The 24,922-nt window shown below is 45.2% G+C and overlaps 1 protein-coding gene across 1 annotated transcript in view; it reads right to left on the bottom strand.

The window, feature by feature from the left end:
* Nucleotides 1–219: 219 nt before the first annotated feature.
* The window catches only part of ANXA13 (annexin A13), a 56,348-nt gene continuing 31,645 nt past the window's right edge, over nt 220–24,922 (bottom strand). The window contains exons 4-12 of the mRNA XM_004607636.2: nt 18,198–18,292; nt 13,602–13,772; nt 13,146–13,179; nt 12,950–13,029; nt 10,692–10,760; nt 10,277–10,378; nt 5,437–5,512; nt 3,293–3,405; nt 220–765 (exon numbers count right to left, since the gene is read on the bottom strand). Coding sequence (XP_004607693.2) covers nt 646–765; nt 3,293–3,405; nt 5,437–5,512; nt 10,277–10,378; nt 10,692–10,760; nt 12,950–13,029; nt 13,146–13,179; nt 13,602–13,772; nt 18,198–18,292 — 860 coding nt within the window. The 3' untranslated portion in view covers nt 220–645. The remainder of the gene's footprint in view (nt 766–3,292; nt 3,406–5,436; nt 5,513–10,276; nt 10,379–10,691; nt 10,761–12,949; nt 13,030–13,145; nt 13,180–13,601; nt 13,773–18,197; nt 18,293–24,922) is intronic.

Below are 24,922 nucleotides of genomic sequence, written 5' to 3'. Positions count from 1 at the left end.
TGGGGCTTATTCCTGGCTCTGCACTCAGGAATCACTCCTGGTGGGCTTGGGGGACCATATGTGGTGTTGGGGATCAAACCCATGTCGGTTACATGAAAGGCAAATGCCTACCCATTGTACGATCTCCTTGGCCCCACAAGTCATACATTTCTAAGAAAAGAATAAAAACAAATCAACCCAATCTTTCAAAAAGAAGCTGATGGAGGCATAATCCTTAACTTTAATTAGCATTGAATACACAAAAGGAAAATTAATTGGTTGGTTTTGTATTCCTCATATTAATAATTCAGTCTTTACCCAGAATATGCACACCCCTGTGCTTTTATAAAGTCTTAAAAATGTTTTACTACACATGCATAATGTGCTGATTTCATGTATGCTTAGGAAGCCCCCGGTTATTATCATCATCAAGGAAGGTTAAGAAGCAGCCCGGATACTTGCTAAACCCACATTCAGGGAGACCTGCCCAATCCTGTGGTTGCTCCCCTTCACTTAAACAGCTTGACTTCGCCATAATGCTCAAATTGCCAAGAAACTAAATCAAGACTTGAGAGATGTGTGTTGGACTTGCATTCACAAATCTGCATTGGAATGGGCTCTTGACAACGATGGCTCTTCCCTGTGTTCCTACTGGCCTGGCCTGGTTCAATGCAAGAGGGCCAAGAGCAATTTCCGGAAGTCGCCAGAGGTATCAGAACTAACCATGTCAGCGAGAGACTTCTCATACTTCATTTGGAACTTGGTTTTTATCTCCGGGAGGTCCACCTGGAGGAGAGATGACAATAGCCATGGGGACAAGAACATCTGGAACACGTTCACCATAAACAAAGGGAGGCATTGTTCTAACTTGTGAGCGATTCTCATTTGTTCATTTTGAGTCGTGAAACAACCCATTGAGAGAGAATTGTTATTATTCCTATTTGATGAATCAGAAAAGGGAGGCTGAGTTCAGCTGCCCAACATTACAGAGATGTCTGTATTTTAGTCTGAATTTATTTAGGACACAGAAAATTTACACTTCCTCTGATTTTGATGTGGACCGAATGATGCTTTTGAACTTCAAAAATAAAAGTCATTTTTAAAGTTAATTATTTTTAGGTAACAATACAAAAACCAAGGAATAGATCTGATTTGGGCTTTAGGCCATGGTTTACTAATTTCAGTATTGAATTAAGAGAATTGTTAGCACAGAGATTTAAAAATAAGTCTCTTTCCTCCTCTGTACCCCAAGCCACAAAGATATTATTGCCAATCAACAAAATTCATCACAATACCATTTTGTGGGATTTGTGACCAGTCTAATTCATTAAAACCATGATAGAGCCAGGACTTGGAGGTGAGGTAAGGACTCAGAAGAAAACATATGAAAAGATTGTTCTTCTCTAAAGACTCTTAACAACCTATTGCAAGGGAGATAGCATTGGCACCAGTGTAGAATTTCAGACAGAACAGCGAGTCTCATAAGAGGCACAGAGCTTTCTTTAATCAGGAGGCCTTTGTTCTTCTTCTGTTTTATGATTGAGACTCTAGCTTGTATTCTAGACTCACAAGCTGTGGCTCAGGTTTCTGATTCTTTTTCTTTAGCCCCCGGTTAGAGGCAGAATAGGAGAAAGATGAGAGGAGCCCGATGGGAGACGGAGGAATTGTTCCAAGTGGGTGCAGAGCAGGAGAGGAGTGTCAGGTGGAGCGTGTCCCCCTGGTGGTGTGCTTCCTGGAGGGGGAAGTGCAGGGATGGGGTAGGGAACACTGGGGGCTCTGTTTTGTTCCCCATGATGTTGGATGTTTAGAAGATTCACCAATTCTATTTAACTTGGCCTGAAGCATTTTGAGAAAATGGCTCATGTATAGAAATGACCCAAGACATGTGGCCAGTACTGAGATGGGCTTGAATATCTTGGAATAAACATCTCTGGCCCGTGGGGAAGAAACATGGAAACATGGAACCCTGAAATGCTCCGACCCATCCAATTCCCAGGGGCCCTTGGGGTTTTTGTTTTGTTTTCCCTGCTGTGTAACCACCCTGCTTCTTTGGATCTCTTAGCGATTCTTAAGACTTCAGCTGATGATTGATTTGCAAAAACAGAGCAGTAGAGAAGTTAGAGATCAGAGAGCAAAGGGCAAGAGATATTAGGAGCCAGGTAGGAGAGTGAATGAAGGGAACTGAGGTTGATGGAAAGGAGGAGGAGAAGGAGAAATGAACTTCAAGAAAGAAAGGAAAGTGTGACTTGATGGAGGAAAAGAAGGAGGAGGTGGAGGAAGAGGAAAAGGAGAAGAGAGAGGAAGAAGAGGAGGAGGAGGAGGAGGAGAAAGCGGGGCAAAGAAATTCCAGCAATAGAAATCAAAACAAATGAACGATATTGTTGCTAAATTCTATTAAAAACAATGTCATGTGTTAAGTATTATTTGTCAAAAAGCTGTGACCAGAATTTGGGTGGGGAGCTTTCCCCTGCCTTTTATTCAATAATTTTTTTTAGTGACAAGGTCTGTGGGTTTCAGGTATTTGGTTCTACTTTGTTCCTCATGGTTTCTCTTACTATAGACCTGATACCCTTCCCCCTTTATTTGTAGTTCTTTCTCTCAGTGACCTCTATTCCAGATCCTTCACTGTTCATTGTGAAAGTGGCCCCCAAGCCCTTGGGGAGACAATATGGCTCCTCTTGAGACAAACATTGGTTCCCAGAGAGTGAACAAAGTAAAAAAGTAAAATATTTTTTTTTCCATCATAGAGCACAAACAGATATGCAATAGATATGTGACGTGAGCATTTCTTGGGAGAAAACTGTGACTAAGGAAGCACTGAATGTAAGAAGGCTCCTCTGTAGCATGCTGGGTTATAACAAAGAGAAGGAATGAGACACACTGTCTTCTACTGATGTTTCTTGTTCAAAACTGTACTGTTGAGATATTCGAGTTAATGAAGGGCCTGGCTCAGGGGCGAGGCATTCATCAGCTTGCTAGTTCTGCCTCGAGGTGCCTGTCTGTGTCTGCCCTCCTGGGGCCTCTGTTTGGTCACCCTCAATATGGATTCAGTGGGGGTTGCTGGAGCCCCGAGCATTGCCTCTATCTGTCCTGGTTGCCTCCTAATGCTCTGAAGTCACCGACGACAGAAATGGAAGCAACTATCACTGTTGTCTTTTTCTTCAAGAGACTGAAGCACAGCCCCCACCCCCACCCCTCTGCAAAACGCCTGGGAAGGTCAGACTGTCTCTAGTATATTCTTTGGCTGTCCAAAGGGTAGTTTGCTTATGACGTCTGGGTATCAGAGAGAAGGTAGCGCTGTTGGGGGTCTTACCTCAGCTCGGGTCACAATGATGTGAATGAGCGTCTTCTCATCAGTCCCTGCCCCCTTCATGGCCTCATACAAGCAGTCTGCAAAATAGCCCGCGCGGTCCTGGGCACTCTTTACTGTGGGGGTAAGGGGTGAGGGAAAAGAGAATGCGAGGGATTCAGGTTTTGTGGATTCACATAAAGATCCCTACCTTCCACCCATCGAGAGAACTGGACTGGCCTCACGTGGCAGCTGGCTGCCCTTGGATCTGACTGAATCAGAAGGCAGATGTCTGAAAGAAGCTCACTTTATACTGTTCTGTTAAGGATTCTGGAAGATTCCCCCCTAGGCCACGGTACCTGGGTGTTAAACCAAAACCAAGTCAAACCTCTTTCAGACAAATAAGAAGTACAAGATTGGAGGAGGAAGAGGAGGAGGACGAGGAGGAGGAGGAGGAGGAGGAGAAAAAGAAGGAAAGAAGGAGGAGGAGGAGAAAAGGAAAGAAGAAGAAGGAAGAGGAGGAGGAGGAGGGCAGAAAAAGAGGAAGGGGAGGAAGAGGAAGGGAAATGGGGAAGATGGGGAAGAAGAGAAGGGGACGGAAGAGAAGGAAATGGCGAAGGTCATCCACAGGTTCTCCCTGCAGAGTTTCCTGAGCAGTATTCAAGGGACCCCAGAGCATTCTAGATAATACTTAACCAACCAGGCCAGATGATTAGTTCCCGGGCCCTGTGGTACAGTGCTGTAAGCATTAGGGGCCACCAGGGCAATCCTGATGGGGCTTGGGGGTTACATGTGGTTTTGGGATCAAAACTAACACATGCAAACCATGTCCTCCAACCCTTTGAGCTATCTCCCTGCCCCTGAGTTTAAACATATTCAGAGCAGGAACTGAACTTTATTTACTTATCTTCTCTCCTAATGTACTTATTACCTCGGTGCAAGCAGATGCTACGTTAAGGTCAAAGAAGTTAATGGTTTTATTACCGTTGATAATTAATATCGTTTAACTGAACTCTGATATTTCCCTGGTTCTCTGCACTGCAAGCATGAAAGAGGGTTGTAGGCCTTTGAGCCTGACCAGGGAGTCTTCCTGAAGGCCCTAAGGACACCACACATGGACCCAGTGTGGGTCAGAGTGACACTCTGGATGCTTAGGTTGCTGTACATCACACTCAGAATCTTCTATTTTGAGTGCAAAATGAGGATGGATGGAAAAAATATCAATTGCTGACATTGTTCCCCCCAAGGGGGGGAAAAAACAAACCTCAAAAAGCAAAACAAAACAAAAAGTCTGGCAGTGTGAGCACATTTTTTAACTACCAGGGCTGCCTTTCAGTTCTTCCTGCTCTTCTGTGGATTTGGTCTCTCCATTTCGTGTGCCATTTGGGATGGTGCCCTGGACTCCTCACCATGGGCGGGAGTATGGACAATGGACAATGCCTTCATTCCAGGGCTTGCAGAAAGGAGAAAGAAGTCTGCCAGACACAGCCCCGTGCCTATTGCTCTGCTATTTCCTGCCTCTGGGCAACACCTGGAGAGAAGGTGCTGGGGTTTGCTTGGCAGAGTCAAGAGCTGGTCTTCCTCCTTCTCTTTCTAAAACAGACCTCATTCATCCCAAATGTTGAAAGGTACCAGGTGGGTAAAGATACCCTCAAGCCATCAGGCGTATGCAAACACTTATTCATGGACGGGACCTGAGAGGTGGTGCTTTTGGATTGTGTAGCACAGGTATCACATTCTTCCCTGGAGCCGAGACTGTGGCCCCAGGCAGTTGATGGATGCTTGTGGGGGACGCACTTTCTTTGGGGGTGCCACAGTGGAGTATGCCCCAGGTTCCCTATTTGGGAATCGAGCAGGTCCGCTCACTGCTCACTGCTGAGGCCATCCCCAGGAATGGCCTCCATGAGGGATCTTTCTTGCCCATATGCCGGCCTGGGTTGCAGCGACCTGGCGCCTTTCTTGCGCTGTAGTCATCTGGCTCCCCAACCCTGCTAGACCTGTATCAAGTGCACTCTCTCCCTTGCCCAATACTGTGATGTGTGAGATGTTCCCCCCAATAATTTCCCTATGCTGTCTCCTGTATGCACACAACCGTCTCTGCCTCTGCTTCTGGGAGGCCTGACCTGAGGCAGGGAGACCCTAAGACAGGGGTGCTCTTAGCCTCTTACCCAGAGTTAAGTAGGCCTTCTGAAGATTTCCTGAGGTTTCTTCTTTGATGGATTCCTCGATGTCTTTGCCGATGAGCTAAAAGAGAAAACCCAGCCATTACTCTAGGTTTTGCTTTTGACCTTGGTGCATTTGGGGGTCCTTCTTCTTCTGAAAACACTAAGCTCTGTTGCAGCATTGTTTACAAGAGTTAAATAGGAAAGCAGCCCAAGTGTCACTGAGAGAGCATTGGTTAGAGGAGATGGGGGTACACTTATACCAGTGTTTTCCAAAGTGGGTGACACTGCACCCCTGAGGGGAACAGAATCCCCCAAGTGGGTATTCCCAGTAACCAAATGAAAAACCAAAATGATTTTTTTTCTGAAAAGAAGCAGTAGGCCTATAATGGAATATTATTCAGCTATGAAAAAGATGATTTATCATTTTCAGCAAAATGGAAGAAGCTGGAAAAGAGACAAGGAGAGACAAATATTGGATGGCAGTACCCATGTGTGAATATTAAAAAATCAAATTGATGAACAAAACAGAGACAAATATGTTGGCATTGACAACAGAACAAAGGTCACCTTAGGAGAAGGAGGCATGAAGAGAAAAACAATTTGAGGGGGAGGAAAAAATAAGGTTGTTTTGTAAAAGAAAATAATCAAAGCCTGAAATTTTTCCAGATCAGGTCATGTGACTTTAAGGGTCTCCCGCCCAGCTCTGTGCCCTGCAGAGCTGTGAGTGATTGTCTCCAGGTATTTGAGTGGGGACTCTCCTGGCTGTTAGTTTAGATCTGATCCCCACCAGGACCACCCACTTGGCCTCAGTTTCCTCCTCTGTAAAATCAAAACAATTAGTACTATCACAATCATTCTTTGTTTTTTTATTTGCATTTTTTTTTTTTTAGAAATTTCTTTCCATTACCAGTTTTCTAGAAGGCTGTGTTTCTAACCATCTTCCTGACACGTTTGTGGTCTCCTGTAGCCTGAGAAGCAGTGCTCGGGTACCTACAGTTTAGGATAGATAGTTGGGGGCTGTGTTGTTCCTGGTGAAGACTTGGCCTGACGTTTCAGAGAGAGCCGGGTTGCACCAGCTGAAGTGGGGGGCTAGACCGTGTCCAAACACCCCCCTTCCTCACACTGGGCTGATTCCAAATGATCCTATATTCACATCACACGGGGCTCTGCACAGCACTGCACGTTAGGACTCTTTCCAAATATTTATAGAAGCTGAAGTTCAGAGTAAATTGTGACTCTGCTTAACACAAGTACCATCCGGGCCGAGCCCAGGGCAGGCAACGAGCAAGAAAGGAGAGCTCTGAGTTGGGCTGGGGGAAGGCAGGCGGAGATGAAAAATACTGAGACTTTTTCTTAGAAGCGATCTTTGGAAGAAGCTACGGCATGATTGGGAGTCTCCACATAGTTGAGGCCTTTTGCACACACCAGAGGAGTTTGTTTTAAAAGTATGTAAACAAAATACTCTTGGGGGTTCAAAGCACAAAAGATGTGGGGGAGGAGGTGCAGATGGAGCAAAGCAAAGCGAAGCAGGGCTCCTTCACATCCTTGTCATGATTTGCAAGTCTTGAGACTTGATGTTAGCATGTGTGTGTGTGTGTGTGTGTGTGTGAGAGAGAGAGAGGGGGGGGGCGCGTAGATTAGGAGGGGTTGGCCTGGGTTCTTTCAGTCCTTGAGCTGCCCTCCGTCTCGCGTTTGACGTGGGAGCTGCTCTTTCGGAAAGAAATGCTCTCACTTTCCTCCAAACGGGGCTCCTGCTCCCTAGACTGAGAGTGTGTTTCCTGAGGATATTGCTTTCACGCAGATTTGCATTTGCTTAAAAGAAAAGTCGTCCCAGGCATCCACTTTCTGTTTCTATGGTTCAGGATGGCCCAGAACTGGGTTCTTCACATTTCTGTAGAATTTTAGCATCCAAGCAGGAAGAGCAGTTGTTTGGGGGAGATGGGAGGTGGGTTTCTTCCCCCCAGCACAGCTCAGGCTTCTGCTCACTCAGGGGCTCTTCATTGCATATCTTAGGGGTCACTATTTGCCCATTGTGAGACAATTGCTCCCCTTCTCTATTTCTGCCACCACCCCCTCTTCCCCCCTCCCCCACTGTGGCTACAAAGGTGCCTCTAGGGGCTCTGCGCAATGCTCCATGGGAATGACTGCCCCTAGCTATTGTCACTCTTCTTCACAAAGTTACAGACTTTTCTCTGCAGTTACTAGGAATCTTAAACGCTTAGGGGGCTCTTTGGAGCCCAGGCTTTCTGATCTTGCTACAAAAACACTTTTTAGCAAGGTGGATTCCAAATGAGCTTCTAAGTTTTTTGTTTTTCTAATTGGGTACCATTACCTGCAGGGAAACTGAAGAATAGGGAAGAGATGTTTTTCTCTTAAAATCAGGCTTTTCAAGCTGACGTATGCCTAGCCTCTGCCATCTGGCTTTGACTACAGCTGTGAAATGACTAAAGTCTCAAACATGGGCTTAAAGATGCTTAAAGAGGGGCTGGAGCGATAGCACAGCGGATAGGGCGTTTGCCTTGCACGCGGCCGACCCGGGTTCTAATCCCAGCGTCCCATATGGTCCCCTGAGCACCGCCAGAGGTAATTCCTGAGTGAAGAGCCAGGAGTAACCCCTGTGCATCGCCGGGTGTGACCCAAAAACAAAACAAAAACAACAACAACAACAACAAAATAAAGAGGCGAGGGGACGTGTTAGAGGGTGTGATGGGGGAGTAGTCAGCTGGACTGTGGGTCTGTGTACCTGTGATTCTACTGATGATACTTATTTTGATCTTGTAACTATGTCTCTCCTTTCTGGTGAACTTTGAGGCAGAAGAAGGCAAAGGGAGGAAACCAAAGATTCTTAATGTGAATCTTTTCTCATGCAACATCAAGGACGCTATGTGGGCATCAATTTTGAGAATTACTGGCCTAGAAACTATCCCCTGGTATTGGGTAGCTTCTGTATGTTCAACACACACCCAAGCACACATATGCACGTTATGTGTGTTTCTGTAGTCTGCATCTGTGACCGGCAGTTCTTAGAAACTCCACCCGTGGCTGAATTTATGTGGGAAGAGGGTCTAAGTCAGGGAGAAATCCTCAGACTCAGAGTCCACAGCGGTCCAGGCACTGGAGACCCTGGGACGGGGGCCAGCTGCCTTTGATCAGCACTGGGCACGATCTGAGAGCAGATGGCCCTTCAGGCTCATAGACGGTGATGATAAAATTCCGGAGCTTTATTGTCTTCCCATCTACTGGCAGTCAGAGGAAACACTATTTCGAGTGAGCTGCGGCCAGCTCCAGCCGGGGCCGGAGCGCGGACTGGAGAATCTTGGAGTTCTTGTCCACTTTGAGCTACTGGCTTGCTGTGTGGTCCTGATAAGTTACAGATGGTTCCCTTCTCGGGCAGGCTTTGCTCGTCTGGCATCTAACAATGGCTGTTTAGCCTACCTCACAGTTACAATATTGCTGGGAGGTTGGAATGAGGTACAGGCACAAAAGTGACTGAACTCGGTAAAAAACAGTCTACAAATGTGAAATAGGAGACTAAAAACCAAATATACACATATATATACATATATATATTCTGATCATTCTGAGCAAGAAAAAATATTCTGATAAAAGAAACAAAATATTTCTTGCTGTTAAAGACTGATTTCAGGAAAGGATTCACCATTTAGTGCCTTGAAAAATCTCACTCACCTTGTTGGCTTAAAATTGTCTTTAGGTAAAATTAAACTGTCTGAAAACAATTTCAAGGTCCAGCTTTTCAGGAGTGTATCTGAGGTGTATTCCATTTGGCTTTGGAGGAATGGGCAGTACTAGCCCACTTGTAGACTGGAATTATAGTAAGCGTGAGTATCTGTATGCTTTACACATGCTAGATACCATTCGGAGTTTTGATTTTCTTTCTTTCCTTTTTGGGGGGGTCTGTTTCTTGTGGTTCTCAGGGCTTACTCCTGGCTCTGTGCTCAGGGATCACTCCAAGCAGTGCTGGGGCACAGTAGGTGGTGCCAGGCATCAAATGAGATTGTGTCATGTGCAAGGCAAACACCTCAACCCCTGTATTATCTCTCTGGCCCCCATTCTGAGTTTATTTATTGGTTTGGGAGATACATCCAGTGGTGCTCCAGGCTTACTCTTGGCTCCCTGTTCAGGGATCACTCCTGCCAGTACTATATGTGCAAGGCAAGTGCCTTAACCCCTGTACTGCCTCTCTAGTTTATTTAACTCTTAGTGTGCTGAGGAGGCTACCAGGTAGGGTTTTAAAGGTCTGGACCATTTCTATAGATACTTGTTCTGGACGTGTGGCCCCCCCCCCAGGGTGCCTGGACACCATGCAGTGCCAAGGACGGAACTCAGGCCTATTGTGTGTCTGACATGTGCCCCAGCCCTTTGAACCATCTCCCCGGCTACTATCTTATTCAGTTCTTAGAATAACTCCACTGAGTGTGGTGAACGTGGTCCCGGATTCACAGATGAGGAAGGAGATGTTAGTTCATTTGCCAGAACCAGAATTTGACCCCCAACTTTTGAGTCTAGGGCTTTTGCTACACTGATGCTGCCTTTGGGGCCTGGTGATTCTTTGTTTGTGAAGCTTCACTGGCATATTGTAGGGTGCTGAGTAGCTTTCGTGGCCGCCCTCACCCACTAGATGCCACAAGCACTGCCTGCTCCGACCCCATTCAATATGACAACTCTACGTGTTTTAAGGGTGGAGACAAAAGTCACTCCTCCGCTGAGCACTGCTGTTGTCAAAGATCCTTCCAGCACCACTTGCCCATTGTTGGCTTCTTTTAGAAGGAACTCTAGATTGTGCTTTAGACGAAGTTGGATGCTCTAGAACTTGATCACTTACAGTTTGATAGGCTTGGAAGGTGGCTCGTAGCTGCTTGTAGCTCCTCTTGGCCAGGACTTCATTGAAAGCAAGCTCGTCTGTGCCCCAACGGCCTTCCCCTGCCTGGGGGAGCAAGTGCAGACATTTCAAAAGTTTTTTTGTGAAAACAAAAACAAAAACAAAAACCCTACATCTACAGGCCTGTGAGCAGGCCTAATATATAGGAAACTAGAAAACAAGCCCTGAAGAGAGGTCAAATTGAGTAACCAAGCACATTACTTTATATTTGAGTGGAAATATGAATATTTATGGGCCAGAGATCGTATCTTTTTTCTGCGTAATCCCCAGTCATGTGAAATAAAGAGACATTGAAAACAATACTAAGGAGTTAAAACAGAAGAATTTGCCGAAACCGGGCACATCTGGGCACACTTACATCATACAGATCCTTGGCATCCTGGCCAGCTAATTCTTTGTCCACATCATCTTCTTCATCGCGATTAGCCTAGAAAGTTCGACATATTGTTATGTCCCTGCTTGGCCACAGAAAAAGGGAAAGTCCTGGGCTCGCTCTGGCCGCCGGCGAAGTCGCGTCTGTCAGTGCTGCTCTTTGCTGCCATCTTTTGGGCACAGCTGATTAGCTTCCCAGGCAACACTTTTCCTTTTCTTACAGAAACCAGGGACTCCTAAAAACTCCTCTGAGCTCTGCACAACAGGCAGGAAGTCACCTCATAGAGTGAATCCAGTGGAAACGAGTTGGCTTCCTTCCAAAATATTTAATGCCCCCTCTCTGGGTCCCCGGTATCATGAAACCTGAGAGTTGGTCAAGGAAGGTCCTGGAACTGAACCTTTATGGCAGTCAGAAATCAAAGCTAACCATAAGGACCGACACTCTTCTATAATCCGGCTCCCATGAGTGTGAGCGAGGCTGTGACTCTGATGAGCTATCACTCCCATAATGATCTTGTGTTAACACAGCCAAGGGGATATTTACAGAGGTAATTAAGATCCCTAATCAGATGAGTTTATATAAAGGGATGTGCTGACTTGTATGTTCATTGCTGCACTGTTTACAATAGCCAAAATGTGGAAAAAAGACTGAGTTCCCAAGACAGATGACTGGTAAAAGAAACTCTGGTACATCTATACAGTGGAATACTATGAAGCTGTTAGAAAAGATGAAGTCATGAAATTTGCATATAAGTGTATCAACATGGAAACTATGTTAAGTGAAATGAGTCAGAAAGAGATGGACAGACATAGGAAGACTGCATTCATATGTGGAATATAAAGTAACAAAATAGGAGACTAACACCCAAGAATAGTAGACATAAGGACCAGGATGTTTGCCCTACGGCTTGGAAGCCGGCCTCACATGCTGGAGGAAAAGGCAACTCAGACAGAGAAGGGAACACCAAGTAAGGGGTGGACCCTCTCGGGTTGGGAGCTGCTGAAAATAGACTATAGACCAAACACTATGGCCACTCAATACCTCTATTTCAAACCACAATACCCAACAGGAGAGAGAGAACAACAGGGAATTCCCTGCCACAAGGCGGGGTGGAGAGGGAAGGTATTGGCGGGTGGCAGGGATACCAGGATCATTAGTAGTGGAGAATGGGCACTGGTGGAGGGATGGATAACCAATCATTGTATGACTGAAACGCAAACATGAACGTTTGTAAGTATGTAACAATACCTCACAGTGATTCACTAATAAAAAAAATTTTTTTAAAGGGATGTGCTGAATTGGTCTGATCCAATTAGCTGAGCAGAGATGCCAGAAGTCAAAGAAATGACTTTTACTGGCCTGACTCCTTGCTATGAAGTGTCTGGAGGACACCTGGAAGGGAACTGAGATGATAACTGATGTCAGTTATCATCTAGCCACATGGAGCTGAATGCTGTGCACAACCAGATTTGTACTTGAATGAGAGCCTCAGGTCTCAGATGAGAACACAGACTTGACAAACTTCTTGATTCCAACTGGGTAAGACCCCAAGCTAAGAATTTGGCTAGTGAGTATTTGAATCCCTAACCCACTGTAAGTTCATAGATCAGAATAAGCTTGAGGCAACTTATTACTATAGCAAGGAAAAACTTCTATCTCCTGCCTGCTACTCTGCTGTTAGTCTCTGTTCATGGGGGAAAAAATGAAAAGTGCAAAATTCATAAAGATGGATAGAGTAAAGGGAGGATAGACTCTGTCTGGAATACTGGGGCTGGATCCTAACAGGGCCAGTTCTGAAAGTACCACTTTCTCAACCGACTCTTTGCAGCTCTTATAGGTCTAACTAGACCTGGGTGAATGTCAGAAGGGAACGTAGAGTTGTGTTATGCAAAAGACCCTTTGAAGATCATAGTCCTTTTGTTCTTGTGCCTATGTTATTGGTCCTTCCTGGATGTGTAAGCATGGGCAGGTTACCCATCCTCTCTGAGAGCAAGGTGAGGTGGTGATGCTTAAAAAGGCAATTAGTTGACAAAAGGATTACAAATTGCAAAGGATTAGCATATTATTATGTTGGAGAAAGTGCTGATTGGATGATTTTCCAGTGGCTTGGTTGATGATCTCAATAAAATTTTTTATAAAAGAAGAAAATGCTGATTAGTAGTGCCCTTCCCCCTACATTAGTACCTTGTGGCTGAGGACCATTTCCCAAGATCATTAAGCCCGTGAAAATTCTTTGCTCCTACCTGGAGCAGGGACATCAGGATTTTTTCTAGGCTTCCACTTGTATCGCCTTTGACATCTGATTCAAGGCTGTTGTTAAAGACTTTGGAGGAAGAAAAAGGGAGGAGAGAAAGCACATGATTTACTTTCATTTATTTTCACAGAGATATTTTGAAAAGGAACATTCCTTATCTGAAGTCAGAACAAAAGGTTACTTACGCCTTTGGTAGGCCTCTTTAATGGCGGTGATTTCCTAGGAGAGTTAATAAAAAAAAAAAGAAAAATTAATACTCCAGGGTGGGGTTAATTAATGGGATGTAGAAAGGCCAGGAAGGAAGAGGTTGGAACCCTCTTCCTTCCTGGCCTCACCCAGAAGCCCTGCAAAGGGGAATGTGGACTCTTGCCTCCTGTCTATAAATCTGTGCATCTCACTAGAAAAAAAAAAGCAGAAGCCAGTTGACCATCACTCTGGAAGGGTCTGTTCAGTCAACACAAGGGCCACACTACCACAATCAACTCTGCAATACTGAAAGAGCAGGAACGACTGTGCTCACACACTGAGCTCACTCCTAGGGCACAATGTAGAGAGTGGTTTTTCTTTTGACTGTTGTCATCGTCTATGATGGGGGTATGGGCACACTCCAGTCTAGGTCTGAGGATTTGGCAGGGACTAACCTTGTTGGTTCTTGTGCACAGGATCTCAATGAGCACCGACTCATCCGTGCCTAGACCCTTCATGGCCTTGTGCAGCTGCCGGGCATCGTATTCTCTGGGCTGGTCCAGAAGTGCCAAGGCTGTTTTCTCGAAGTTGCCACTCAGCTCACTCTTGAGCACATCCTCCAGGTCCTTCAGAGAGACAGCAAGAGAGCCCTCATTGGCAAAGGCCTGTGGGGAGTCTGCTACCCACACCACAGGGCTCAGGGACATGCAAAAACGTTCTGGAGACACGGAGAGGCTCTATAGACACAGGCAGCCAACTCTGGCAAGGAGTGGTCACCCAGGTTCCCCTTCATCTTCCCCCAAGGCTGGTAGAGGGGCAGGGAGAATCTCAGGGCCGCAGAGTCCCAAGAAGAACCAACCAGAGTGTGAGCAACCAGAGTTTGTCAGAACATTTTAGGGCTCAGAGAACTTTTTCACTGATCCTCAAAATGACCGAGCCAGGAGAAGTACTGGTATTATTTTAACTACTGAATCTCACAAAGGTGAACCTCTGCACTTGTATGTTCATTGCAGCACTGTTTACAATAGCCAGAATCTGGGAAAAAAACGAGTGCCCGAGAACAGATGACCAGTTAAAGAGATTTTGGTATATATACACAATGGAATACTATGCAGCTGTCAGAAAAAATGAAGTCATGAAATTTGCATATAAGTGGATCAACATGGAGAGTATCATGCTGAGTGAAATAAGTCATAAAGAGAGGGACAGACATAGAAGAACTGCACTCATTTGTGGAATATATAGTAACAGAATGGGAGACTAACAACCAAGGATAGTAGAGATAAAGACCGGGTTGATTGCTCCACCGCTTGGAATCCGGCCTCACATGCTGGGAGGAAAAGACAGCTCAGATAGAGAAGGGACCATCAAGTAAAAGATGCTTGGAGGGACCACTCGGGATCGGAGTTGTGTGCTGAAAGTAGACTATAGACCGAACATGGTGGCCACTTAATACCTGTATTGCAAACAACACCCAAAAGGAGAGAGGGAGCAAAAGGAAATGCCCTGCCACAGAGTCACTGGGAGGGGGGGATGGGGTGGGGATGGTGGGAGGGATACTGGGATCACTGGTGGTGGAGAATGGACATTGGTGGAAGGATGGATACTTGATCATTATATGACTGAAACAGCAGGAAAGTTTGTAAGTCTGTAACTGTACCTCACAGTGATACATTTAAATAAATAAGTAAAGGTGAACCTCACCCCCCACCAAATCCAACTAGAAAGGACTGAAATAGAGGTTTGTGAGCTGTAGGGAGATGACATCAATGGTCTCCCCAGTGGGATGTTTGGAGAGTGAGGAACACTCGCTAGTTGCAGGGCAGCAGCAGGGATAAACGAGGGCTATTCTGGGCAACCCTGGAACATTGGGAATCCTGTTGGATCCTGAGAGGGACATGTGGGGGTGGGGGAACATCAGGGTAAAGAAGCTCACAAAGTTTGCATGGCCCCCTGTGGTGCACATGACTGTTCATGGACCACAGGTGCCCGGCCTCGCACACCTGTCTCCCGCCTGCCCAGGTGGGTTAGTGAGGGAAAGGGACAGTCCAACTGAACTGGTCAGAGTTCCAGCTTAAAAGAAGGTGCTCAAGGCTGGCTCTTCACACAGAGAGAAGGCGCAGTGTGGGCAGTGTCGCAGGCCCAGAAACTAGTTAGCACTTCGGAAACTCAAGTCATGGCACAGAGGGGGCTGCCTGTTGGGCAACGTGATGCAAAGGCTCTGTGGCCTTGGAAATAAAGTTAGTGCTTCGACCTTCATTCTCCTTTTCTGAAAAATGGGGAGAATTATAAGATGATGATGATAATGACAACAATTCCATGCTAAAAGGAACTTTCAGAAAGAAGGAAAAATCCCCCTTTTTTGTGTGGTGCTGGGGACTGAACCTTGGGTTTGAATAAGGTAGTGCTCTTTCACTGAGCTGAATCCCTGGCTCCCTAAATGACCTACTTCTTGATCTGCAAATGCTCTCTGCCTGTGCTCAAATCAGTCTTCTTTCTTCTCTCTTCCTTCCTTCTTTCCTTCCTTCCTTCCTTCCTCCCTCCCTCCCTCCCTCCCTCCCTCCCTTCCTTCCTTCCTTCCTTCCTTCCTTCCTTCCTTCCTTCCTTCCTTCCTTCCTTCCTTCCTTCCTTCCTCCCTCCCTCCCTCCCTCCCTCCCTCCCTCCCTCCCTCCCTCCCTCCCTTCCTTCCTTCCTTCCTTCCTTCCTTCCTTCCTTCCTTCCTTCCTTCCTTCCTTCCTTCCTTCCTTCCTTCTTTCTTTTTCTTTTTTTTTTGTGGGGTACATACATAACTATACTTGGAGCTTGTTCCTAGCTCTTTATTTAGGGAGGACTCCTGACAGTGCTCAGGGGACCATATATAGTGCTGATTTTCAAACAAAGGTGAGCTGCATGCAATACATGCACCTTAACTACTATTTCCTCACCCCCACACCGCCAAAATCAACTTTTTTTTTGCTTTTTGGGTCACACCCAGCGATGCACAGGGGCTACTCCTGGCTCTGCACTCAAGAATTACTCCTGGCGGTGCTCAGGGGACCATATAGGATGCCAGGGATCGAACCCGGGTCGGCCGCGTGCAAGGCAAACGCCCTAGCCGCTGTGCTATCGCTCCGGCCCCAAAATCAACTATTTTTAAGTAAACCTGTAGGCTCTCGACCTGAGAGAAAAATCCAGAAGTTTTGGCACAGGTCCCAGCATCTGCAATCTTAAAGGAGTCTTTGGTGTTACCCCCTCCATCCCATACTTCTGCTCCATTTCAGCCTTCATCTCATGAAATCCTTGTGTCAAGCCCCCGGGATATGGATCCAGCCAAAGAATGGAAGTCTTTCTCTCAAGCCAAATGGGTAGGATATTGGACGGAGGAGAAGAGAAACTCCAGCTGACTCCTCTTACAAGCCACAAGTATGGAAACAAACCTTTGTGTGTTTACATTGGGTTTTGGACACAGTGGCCGCTTAGAATACTGCAGAATATGCTCAGAATCTAGCCCTGTTTGCTCGCTAACAAGCTGCATCCCCTGGAATGGCCATTCTCTTTGAAGGCCAGTGGGTAAGGGAACATTAGCCTGATCATTTCTTATATCTTGCTTTGTGATGGCCCTTCTAGATCACCCTTTTGCCCTTTTGGTGACCTCTACTTTCTGAAACACAACTGAGAATAGGAAAGTAAGTCAATGGTTGGCAAAGTTCTTTGCTGAGATGATCATATCCTCTCTTCTTTTTGCAAAGACCCAGGGTCCTCACTTCAAAGCCCAGGCTGTTATTTCACAGTAACATTTATAGAAGTCTGGCGTTCACTCCCTCTTGGGAGGAAGTAGTCATAGGATTTGTGGAGCTGCTACCATTAGGCACTTTGATAGGGATCAACAACTAGTTAGATACAACTGAACTAGAGACTGGCTTATTTTCATCAGTGCCATCAGTGAGTATCATTGACAAGTTAGGTTTTGAGGATAGAAACAAAAGCGCTGCAAGCTTGGCTGGCTGGTTGGGCCTTCAGTGTACCAGCAAACAGGTTGAAGCCTGGAGTTGTACTCTCCGGGAGCCAACATTGGCCCTGGAGCCAGAAAACGGGGAATGGAACCCTGGATCTCCCACTTCCTGAGTGTGTGATTGTACCTAAGTCATCAGCATTGAAGCACGGGCTTCACCTTTCCTTCCTGAAAAGTGGAAGCCGTCACACCCAACATGGCTTTTATTTACTGGGTTGGTACACCATGAAGATGCTTGGTTTTCCCACCCCCAGCCCACCCCCCAAGCAGTGAAGCTCTCATCAGTATCGTTCTCTTTGTAAGGGGACCCAGATGTAAAGAGGCGGTTGCCTGCCCTACATCAAATACAGAAATTTATCTCTGTATCTGTTTATACTCATACACAGAGTAATCGTAACTATAAAGGTTTTAGAAATATGCATTAGAATAAGCTATAATAATTGATATACATATTGCATAATGATGTTTCAATGGCACTTTTAAGAGAAAGTTAAATTGTGTTCATTGTGTATTATTAAAGATAACGGAACCCTGGTGAAAACTCAAAGATTTCTGTTTATAGAACAGCAACAGAAAGAAGGGAAGAAAAGAGATGTGAAGAAAGAAAAGAAAGATGCTGTCACTTAATGAAATGGGGGAGGGTATGTTTTGGTTTTCTGAAACAATCACTTTTGAAGACTAGGCAATTCTTGAAGGTGGTTGAATAAGTAAAGCATTTCTACATAAAGACTGTCCTCTTAAAATTGATCTTTAAATCATTAACTGTAAGATAATAATTGGAATTAGTTCAGATGAGTGGAAAAATAACTTGTAGAAAGATGAAGTAAACTTTTTGAAACAATGAGTTAAAGAATATTGATTTTCTAGGTTATTAAGTTAACAAAGCAATTTTAGTTTTTCTGAATTCAATTTAAGTTTTAAGTAGTCTCATTTTTTTCCTCTTGAATTAACTAAGTCAAGTTCTGAAGACATTCCCTGCTGCTCTCAGAATATAGAGGATGCTGAAATAGTCACGATCAAGGGCACTGTCAATGCTCCTTCTGATGACCTCCCGAATCACCTTGCCATATGCTGCCTTGTACTGTTGCTTTATTTGCTGCCTCTGGTCTGATGTCCTGCTTGATAAAATCTTGATGATGGCTGCTTCATCAGTTCCTAAAGGCAGGAAAAGCAAACAAAGCCACAGTGAGAAGAGACAAGATGGAGGTTGCTTTCCAGCAAAGCTGGGGACTCCAAGGTGGTGATCAGAAGCTGGGATGGAACACTTATGGGTGATTAGCTTTAATGTCCTCTGCTGACAACTTTGCTCTTTACCCTGCCTCCACAAATGCTCACCAAGGCCTCACATGGAAAGAAGACAGAACCAGGCATTGTGATGGGAAGAGGGAGGAGCTTAACCAGCTTCTTTTTTTTATTATTAAATGTATTTATTTTTTAATTAGTGAATCACCATGAGGGTACAGTTACAGATATACACATTTTCATGCTTGTGTTTCCTTCATACAATGTTCGAGCACTCATCCCTCCACCAGTGTCCATTCTCTACCACCAATGAACCCAGTATCCCTCCCACCCCACCAATGCCATCCCCCGTCCCCGCCCACTCCGCCTCTGTGGCAGGGCATTCCTTTTTATTCTCTCTCTCCTTTTGGGTGTTGTGGTTCACAATAGGGGTACTGAGTGGCCATCCGTGTTCAATCTATAGTCTACTTTCAGCACGCATCTCCCTTCCAGAGCAGATCCTCTAACTACATTTTATTTGGTGTTCCCTTCTCTATCTGAGCTGCCTTTTCCCCCCAGCATGTGAGGCCAGCTTCCAAGCCATGGAACCAACCTGCTGGTACTTATTTCTACTATTCTTGGGTGTTAGTCTCCTATTCTGTTATTTTATATTCCACAGATGAGCGCAATCTTTCTATGTCTATCTCTCTCTCTCTGACTCATTTCACTTAGCATGATACTTTCCACTCAACCAGCTTCTTTTTTCTTTTTTGCTTTTTTTGGGTCACACCTGGCGATGCACAGGGGTTACTCCTGACTTTTCGCTCAGGAATTACTCTTGGCAGTGCTTAGGGGACCATATAGGTTCCTGGGACTCGAACCCAGCTCGGCCGAGTGCAAGGCAAACGCCCTACCCGCTGTGCTATCACTCCAGCCCTTCAACCAGCTTCTTAATGTCTCTCCTAGATATATATTCAAGAGAAATGAAAATATATGTTCTCATATTGCTTGTAGATGTTGCTAGCATCATTTGGAAGAGCCCAATGAGGAAAACAGCCTGACTGTTTTCAGGCACAGTGGATCCACAATATGTGCAATATGGAATATGATTTGACCAGAGAGACTATTAAAACAACCAAGATAGAAAAGAATCCTTTGTTCCTTAGTTTCCAAATACTTAAAGCTGAATGAACACAATGAAGATATCAGCCCAGTTAGCTACAATATCAAGCAGCCATGAATGGGTTCACCTCAGAAGGCAAGCCCTCATTAAGTGCCTGCATGGTGACTTCTGTTTGTACTCCTGTAGCACTTTTAATTAATCCGCTTTCGAGCATGTGTTCTCCCATGATGTTCAAAATAACACATGTTGCTGGAGGTCATTTGATCAGTACCCTAAATCATCGAGAAAAGCATGGGGAGAGTGTCCCTTTTTGGAAGACAGAGACAGGATAGAAAAAAGATGAGCAGGTATTGCTGGTGAGGGCATGAGAACATCAACTGAACCAGCAAACCCTAGATTTGATTTCTTCAGATGAGATCCAAATCATGATTCCATCCTTAGTAGTGCCTTGTCAGGATTTCGTCTCCTCACCTAGAATTTGAACGAAACTATAAGAGACTCTTGTGGGAAGTAAATGAGAGAATCCTTGCAGGAGACCATGGTGACCTGAGCATGCCATTCTCCTGAAGTTGCTTGTCCCAGTGACTGAGAACTTGAGGAACTTAAGACAAAATTATGAAGTCGAAATGACATCTGCACTTATATGTTCATTGAGGCACTATTTACAATAGCCAGAATCTGGAAAAAACTGAGTGCCTGAGAACAGATGACTGGTTAAAGAAACTTTGGTACATCTATACAATGGAATACTATGCAGCTGTTAGAAAAGATGAAGTCATGAACTTTGCATATAAGTGGAGCAACATGGAAAGTATCATGCTAAGTGAAATGAGCCAGAAAGAGAGGGACAGACATAGAAAGATTGCACTCATCTGTGGACTATAAAATAACAGAGTAGGAGACTAATACCCAAGAATAGTAATATATAATACCAGGAGGTTGTCTCCATGGCTTGGAAGCTCGCCTCACAGCTGGGGGAAAGTCATCCCAGATAGAGAAGGGAACAACAAGTAAAATGTGATTGGAGATCCTGCATGGGAAGGGAGATGCATGCTGAAAGTAGATAGAGACTGAACACGATGGCCACTCAATACCCCTATTGCAAACCACAACACCCAAAAGGAGAGAGAGAGAGAACAAATTGGAATACCCTGCCACAGAGGCGGGTGGGGTGGGGCGATGGGACTGGGGGGTGGGAGGGACACTGGGTTCATTGGTGGTGGAGAATGGACACTGGTGGAGGGATGGGCTCTCGAACATTGCATGAGGGAAAAACAAGGATGAAAATGTGTGAATCTGTAACTGTACCCTCACTGTGACTCACTAATTAAAAAAATTAATTAATTAAATTAAAAAAATAAAACAAAATTATGATAGCTTGGAGGAGCATAAGAGGCCAGCTGGTTTAAACTCACTCATCGACAAGGAAACTGAGGCATGACATGTCTCCTTAGTTTCTGTGTACACCTGACAGTGTGGCAGTATTTGAATTTGTTGGCTCTTCTCTGCTTGACTGCTCTGCGTCTTTCTGGCCCCTCTCCTCCAGCTCCCTCCCTGCATCCTCCATCAGCCCCACCCACCTCTCACTTCTGTAACACAGCTTATAGTTTGCCTGGATGATCTCAGTCCTGCTTCCTGCCCACAGTTCATTCCTTCTCTCTGAGTTCAGTTCTTATTTCAAGATGCCTGTGGCCATTTCCCCAAGCCATTATATGCAGCTAAGGCGGAGTTCATTTTGTCTGTCCTCACACCCAGTCTTACCTTGTTACCTTATCTCTGTGTATGAGATGACCTGAGTTAGAAATTCCAAAGCCCCATACTCTCTCTCTACTTTTGAGGCAGGGGGAGGGTGGGAAAGGGGGGGTATACCGGGATATTGGTGGTGGGGAATGTGCACTGGTGGAGGGATGGGTGTTTGATCATTGTGAGATTATAACCCAAACATGAAAGCCTGTAACTATCTCACAGTGGTTCAATAAATTTTTTTTTAAAAAGAAAGAAACAACAATTATTTTTAAAAACTAAAATACTATATATAAAAAAAAGAAATTCCAAAGACGCTTTGGGAGACCCACCTCCCATCTCCTTGGCTTTCCAATATGTCAAGTCTCATCTCTCACACCAACAGGACTCTGCCCCTTCCTGCTGCCCCGGCCTCTGTGCCCTACAGCACCAGGTCCCACTCTGCAGCCTGTCCTCCGTACTGGCTCCGAGTCAGCTTCCAGAAGCACAGGCGTGCACATTTCACCCCCTAATTACAGTACCTTTACTTATTCCTCGTGATTCCAAAATTAGAATTTCCTCCATGACGTTAAGATTTCCTGTAATTTGATCTCAAACTTCTTTTCTGTCCCCATCTCTGTGCAGAGCTACTCCACATTCTTTTGTCAGGAGGCCAGAGCCTTCTGTGAACCCTGAAGCACTGAGTTTTTGCTTCCTCAGTTTGTCCGTGGAACATTGACTCTCTATCGCTAGGACTGTGGCAGTAATGATATGGGACTGTATGTTCATGACATTCTGAACCTAGTGTCTGGGCCACAGGGCATTGATGCTATGGGGTAGTATGCACTTGTCAGCAGTGGTTTGCTTCTGTGATGTCCCACCCAGGGTTACCCAGAAATGAGTCCACGTTTATTGAGAGATGAGGGAAGATGCTAAGAGGCTGTATTTTGGTAGAGCGCATTATTTTTTTTCTGGCACATACACTAATTCAGAAATATATATATGTATGCGTGGCCGACCTGGGTTCGAATCCTTCGTCCCTCTCGGAGAGCCCGGCAAGCTACCGAGAGTATCCTGCCTACACGTCAGAGCCTGGCAAGCTACCTGTGGCATATTTGATATGCCAAAAACAGTAACAACAAGTCTCACAATGGAGACATTACTGGTGCCCACTCAAGCAAATAGATGAACAATGGGAAGACAGTGCAATACAATATCATCACTGTATCACTGTCATCCCATTGATCATCGATTTGCTCGAGTGGGCACCAATAACATCTCCATTCATCTTAGCCCTGAGATTTTAGCAGCATCTCTTTACTCGTAAAGAGTAAATACAATATCATATATATATAAATATGTGCATACACATGAGCACATGTGCGCATACACACATATATATGTATGTATTGCACTGTCACTGTAGCACTGTCATCCTGTTGTTCATCGATTTGCTCGAGCAGGAATCAGTAACATCTCCATTGTGAGACTTGTTGTTACTGTTTTGGCATATCGAATATGCCACGGGGAGCTTGCCAGGCTCTGCCATGTGGTATCGTTTATATATATAAATACGTGCATACAACATGTGCACATGCATGCGCGCTCGCGCGCGCACACACACACACACACACACACACACACACACACACACACACACCCACATCAGTGCAAGGCAGTTCCCTTTCCTTGATCTAAAATATTGGTTAGATCTCTTCCTCTTGAAATTAAAGTTCATTGAAAACAATCAGCTGGTTGCAGAATGAGATCTCAGGAATTGTTGCACCTCCTAATTTCTAATTATCTTCTTTTATGGTACCTGCTATAAGACCTGGGATCCCTACCATTGGAATTGCTTAAATAAAACTATTCTTTCTAAAATGCACTACTCTGAATTAACATCATACAGAATAACACATGAAGTAGGGAAAAGTTCATGGAGATCACCGCTTCCCTAGCAGCCTCCAGGTACTAGAAGCAGATGGTGTGGAGGGTGACATGTAACCCTTGGAAGCAGACAGAGCTGGGGTGATAGGGGCACACTTGAAAGCTGTGTTTGTCCCATGAGACTGACACCTAAGGACAGTAGGTACAAGGACCAGGAAGATTGCTCCATAGTTGGAAGCCTGCCTCATGACTGGGGGGAGAAGGCAGCTGGAATGGAGAAGGAATCACTAAGTAAATGATAGTTGGAAGGATTGGTTGGGGAGAGAGATGTGTGCTAAAAATAAGGGACCAAAAGTGATGGCCTCTTGGTATCTGTGTTGCAAACCATAATGCCCCAAAATAGAGAGAGAGTATGGGGAAAATTGTCTGCCATAGAGGCAGGGGGAGGGTGGGAAAGGGAGGGTATACAGGGGAGATTGGTGGTGGGGAATATACACTGGTGGAGGGATGGGTGTTTGATCATTGTATGATTGTAACTCAAACATGAAAGCTTGTAACTGCATCTCACGGTGTTTAATAAAATTAAATTGAAAAAAAAGAAAAAAGAAAGCTGTGTCTGTCCAAAGCTGCGGCAGCTATGACTTGCAAGCATTTAAGCGGTACTGGGTTAAAGTGAAATGTACTTCCCAGTGTGATATGTATATTGGATCTCAAAGACTTGTCTCAAAGAAAAGTGTCAAACATTTCAATAATTTATATACTGATAATTTGTTGAAATGTTTATTCTTAGGTTAAATAAAAGATATTGTTAAAATGTATTTGATCAATTTATTTATTTTGGTTTGGGGGCCACACCTGGATGTCCTTGGTGCTTACTTCCATCTCTCTGCCTAGGGATCACTCCTGGCAGTGCTCAGGGGGCCTGTTCGATGCCGGGGAGCAAACCAGAGTCAGCTGTGAGCAAGGTATGGACCTTATCTGCTGTACTGCCTCTCAGGCCCCTATCAGTTTGATTTTACTTTTTTTGAAAAATAGGGTTTTAGGCCCTGAGAGACAGTGCCTTGCTCTGGCTGATCCAGGTTCAATCCTTAGCACCACATGCAGTTCCCTGGACACTGTCAGGAGTGATCCCTAAATACAGAGCCAAGAGAAGCCCTGAGCAGGGCTGGTGTGATAGCACAGTGGGTAGGGCATTTGCCTTGCACGCAGCTGACCTGAGTTCAATTCCCAGCATCCCATATGGTCCCCTGAGCACCGCCAGGAGTAATTCCTGAGTGCAAAGCCAGGAGTAACCCCTGTGCATCACCGGGTGTGACCCAAAAAGAAAAAAAAAAGAAGATAAGCCCTGAGCACAGTCAGATGTGGCTCAGACCCCCTGTCCCTAGATAGGGCTTTTAGGAAAGCATAAATTGCATTTGTGGTCTGCCTTTTATTTCTGTTGGGCAGTGCTGCCTTGACTCTCACTTTTGTTCTTTGTAGATGGAGGTAATGATTGAGGTTATGACCATGTGATCTCCTAGAGTTATGAGAGTATGAAAGGGGAGACTGAAAGTGAAGATTGATGCTCAAGTAAGAGCACTTTGCTCATCCTTGCCCACAGCAGTGTGACATTTCTACAAGAAGTGCATCCACAGAAACTCCCATCTGACTCTTTTTCCTGTCCTCTGACTCTTGGGGTGGCCTACTGCTATGGGTGAATTGTCTCCCCGTAAAATGACATGTTAACATTCTAACTCTAGTATCTGAAGTATCTGTGACTTACTTGGAAAGAGGGTCTTTGTAGAATTCATCAAGTTAAAATGTAATCATGAAGTGGACATACTTAGTGGACC

Source organism: Sorex araneus, chromosome 2 (assembly GCF_027595985.1).
Source record: "Sorex araneus isolate mSorAra2 chromosome 2, mSorAra2.pri, whole genome shotgun sequence".
NCBI classification, from domain to species: domain Eukaryota; kingdom Metazoa; phylum Chordata; class Mammalia; order Eulipotyphla; family Soricidae; genus Sorex; species Sorex araneus.
The sequence above is the reverse complement of the archived record's forward strand: the minus strand, read 5'-3'. Positions and strand labels throughout refer to the sequence as shown.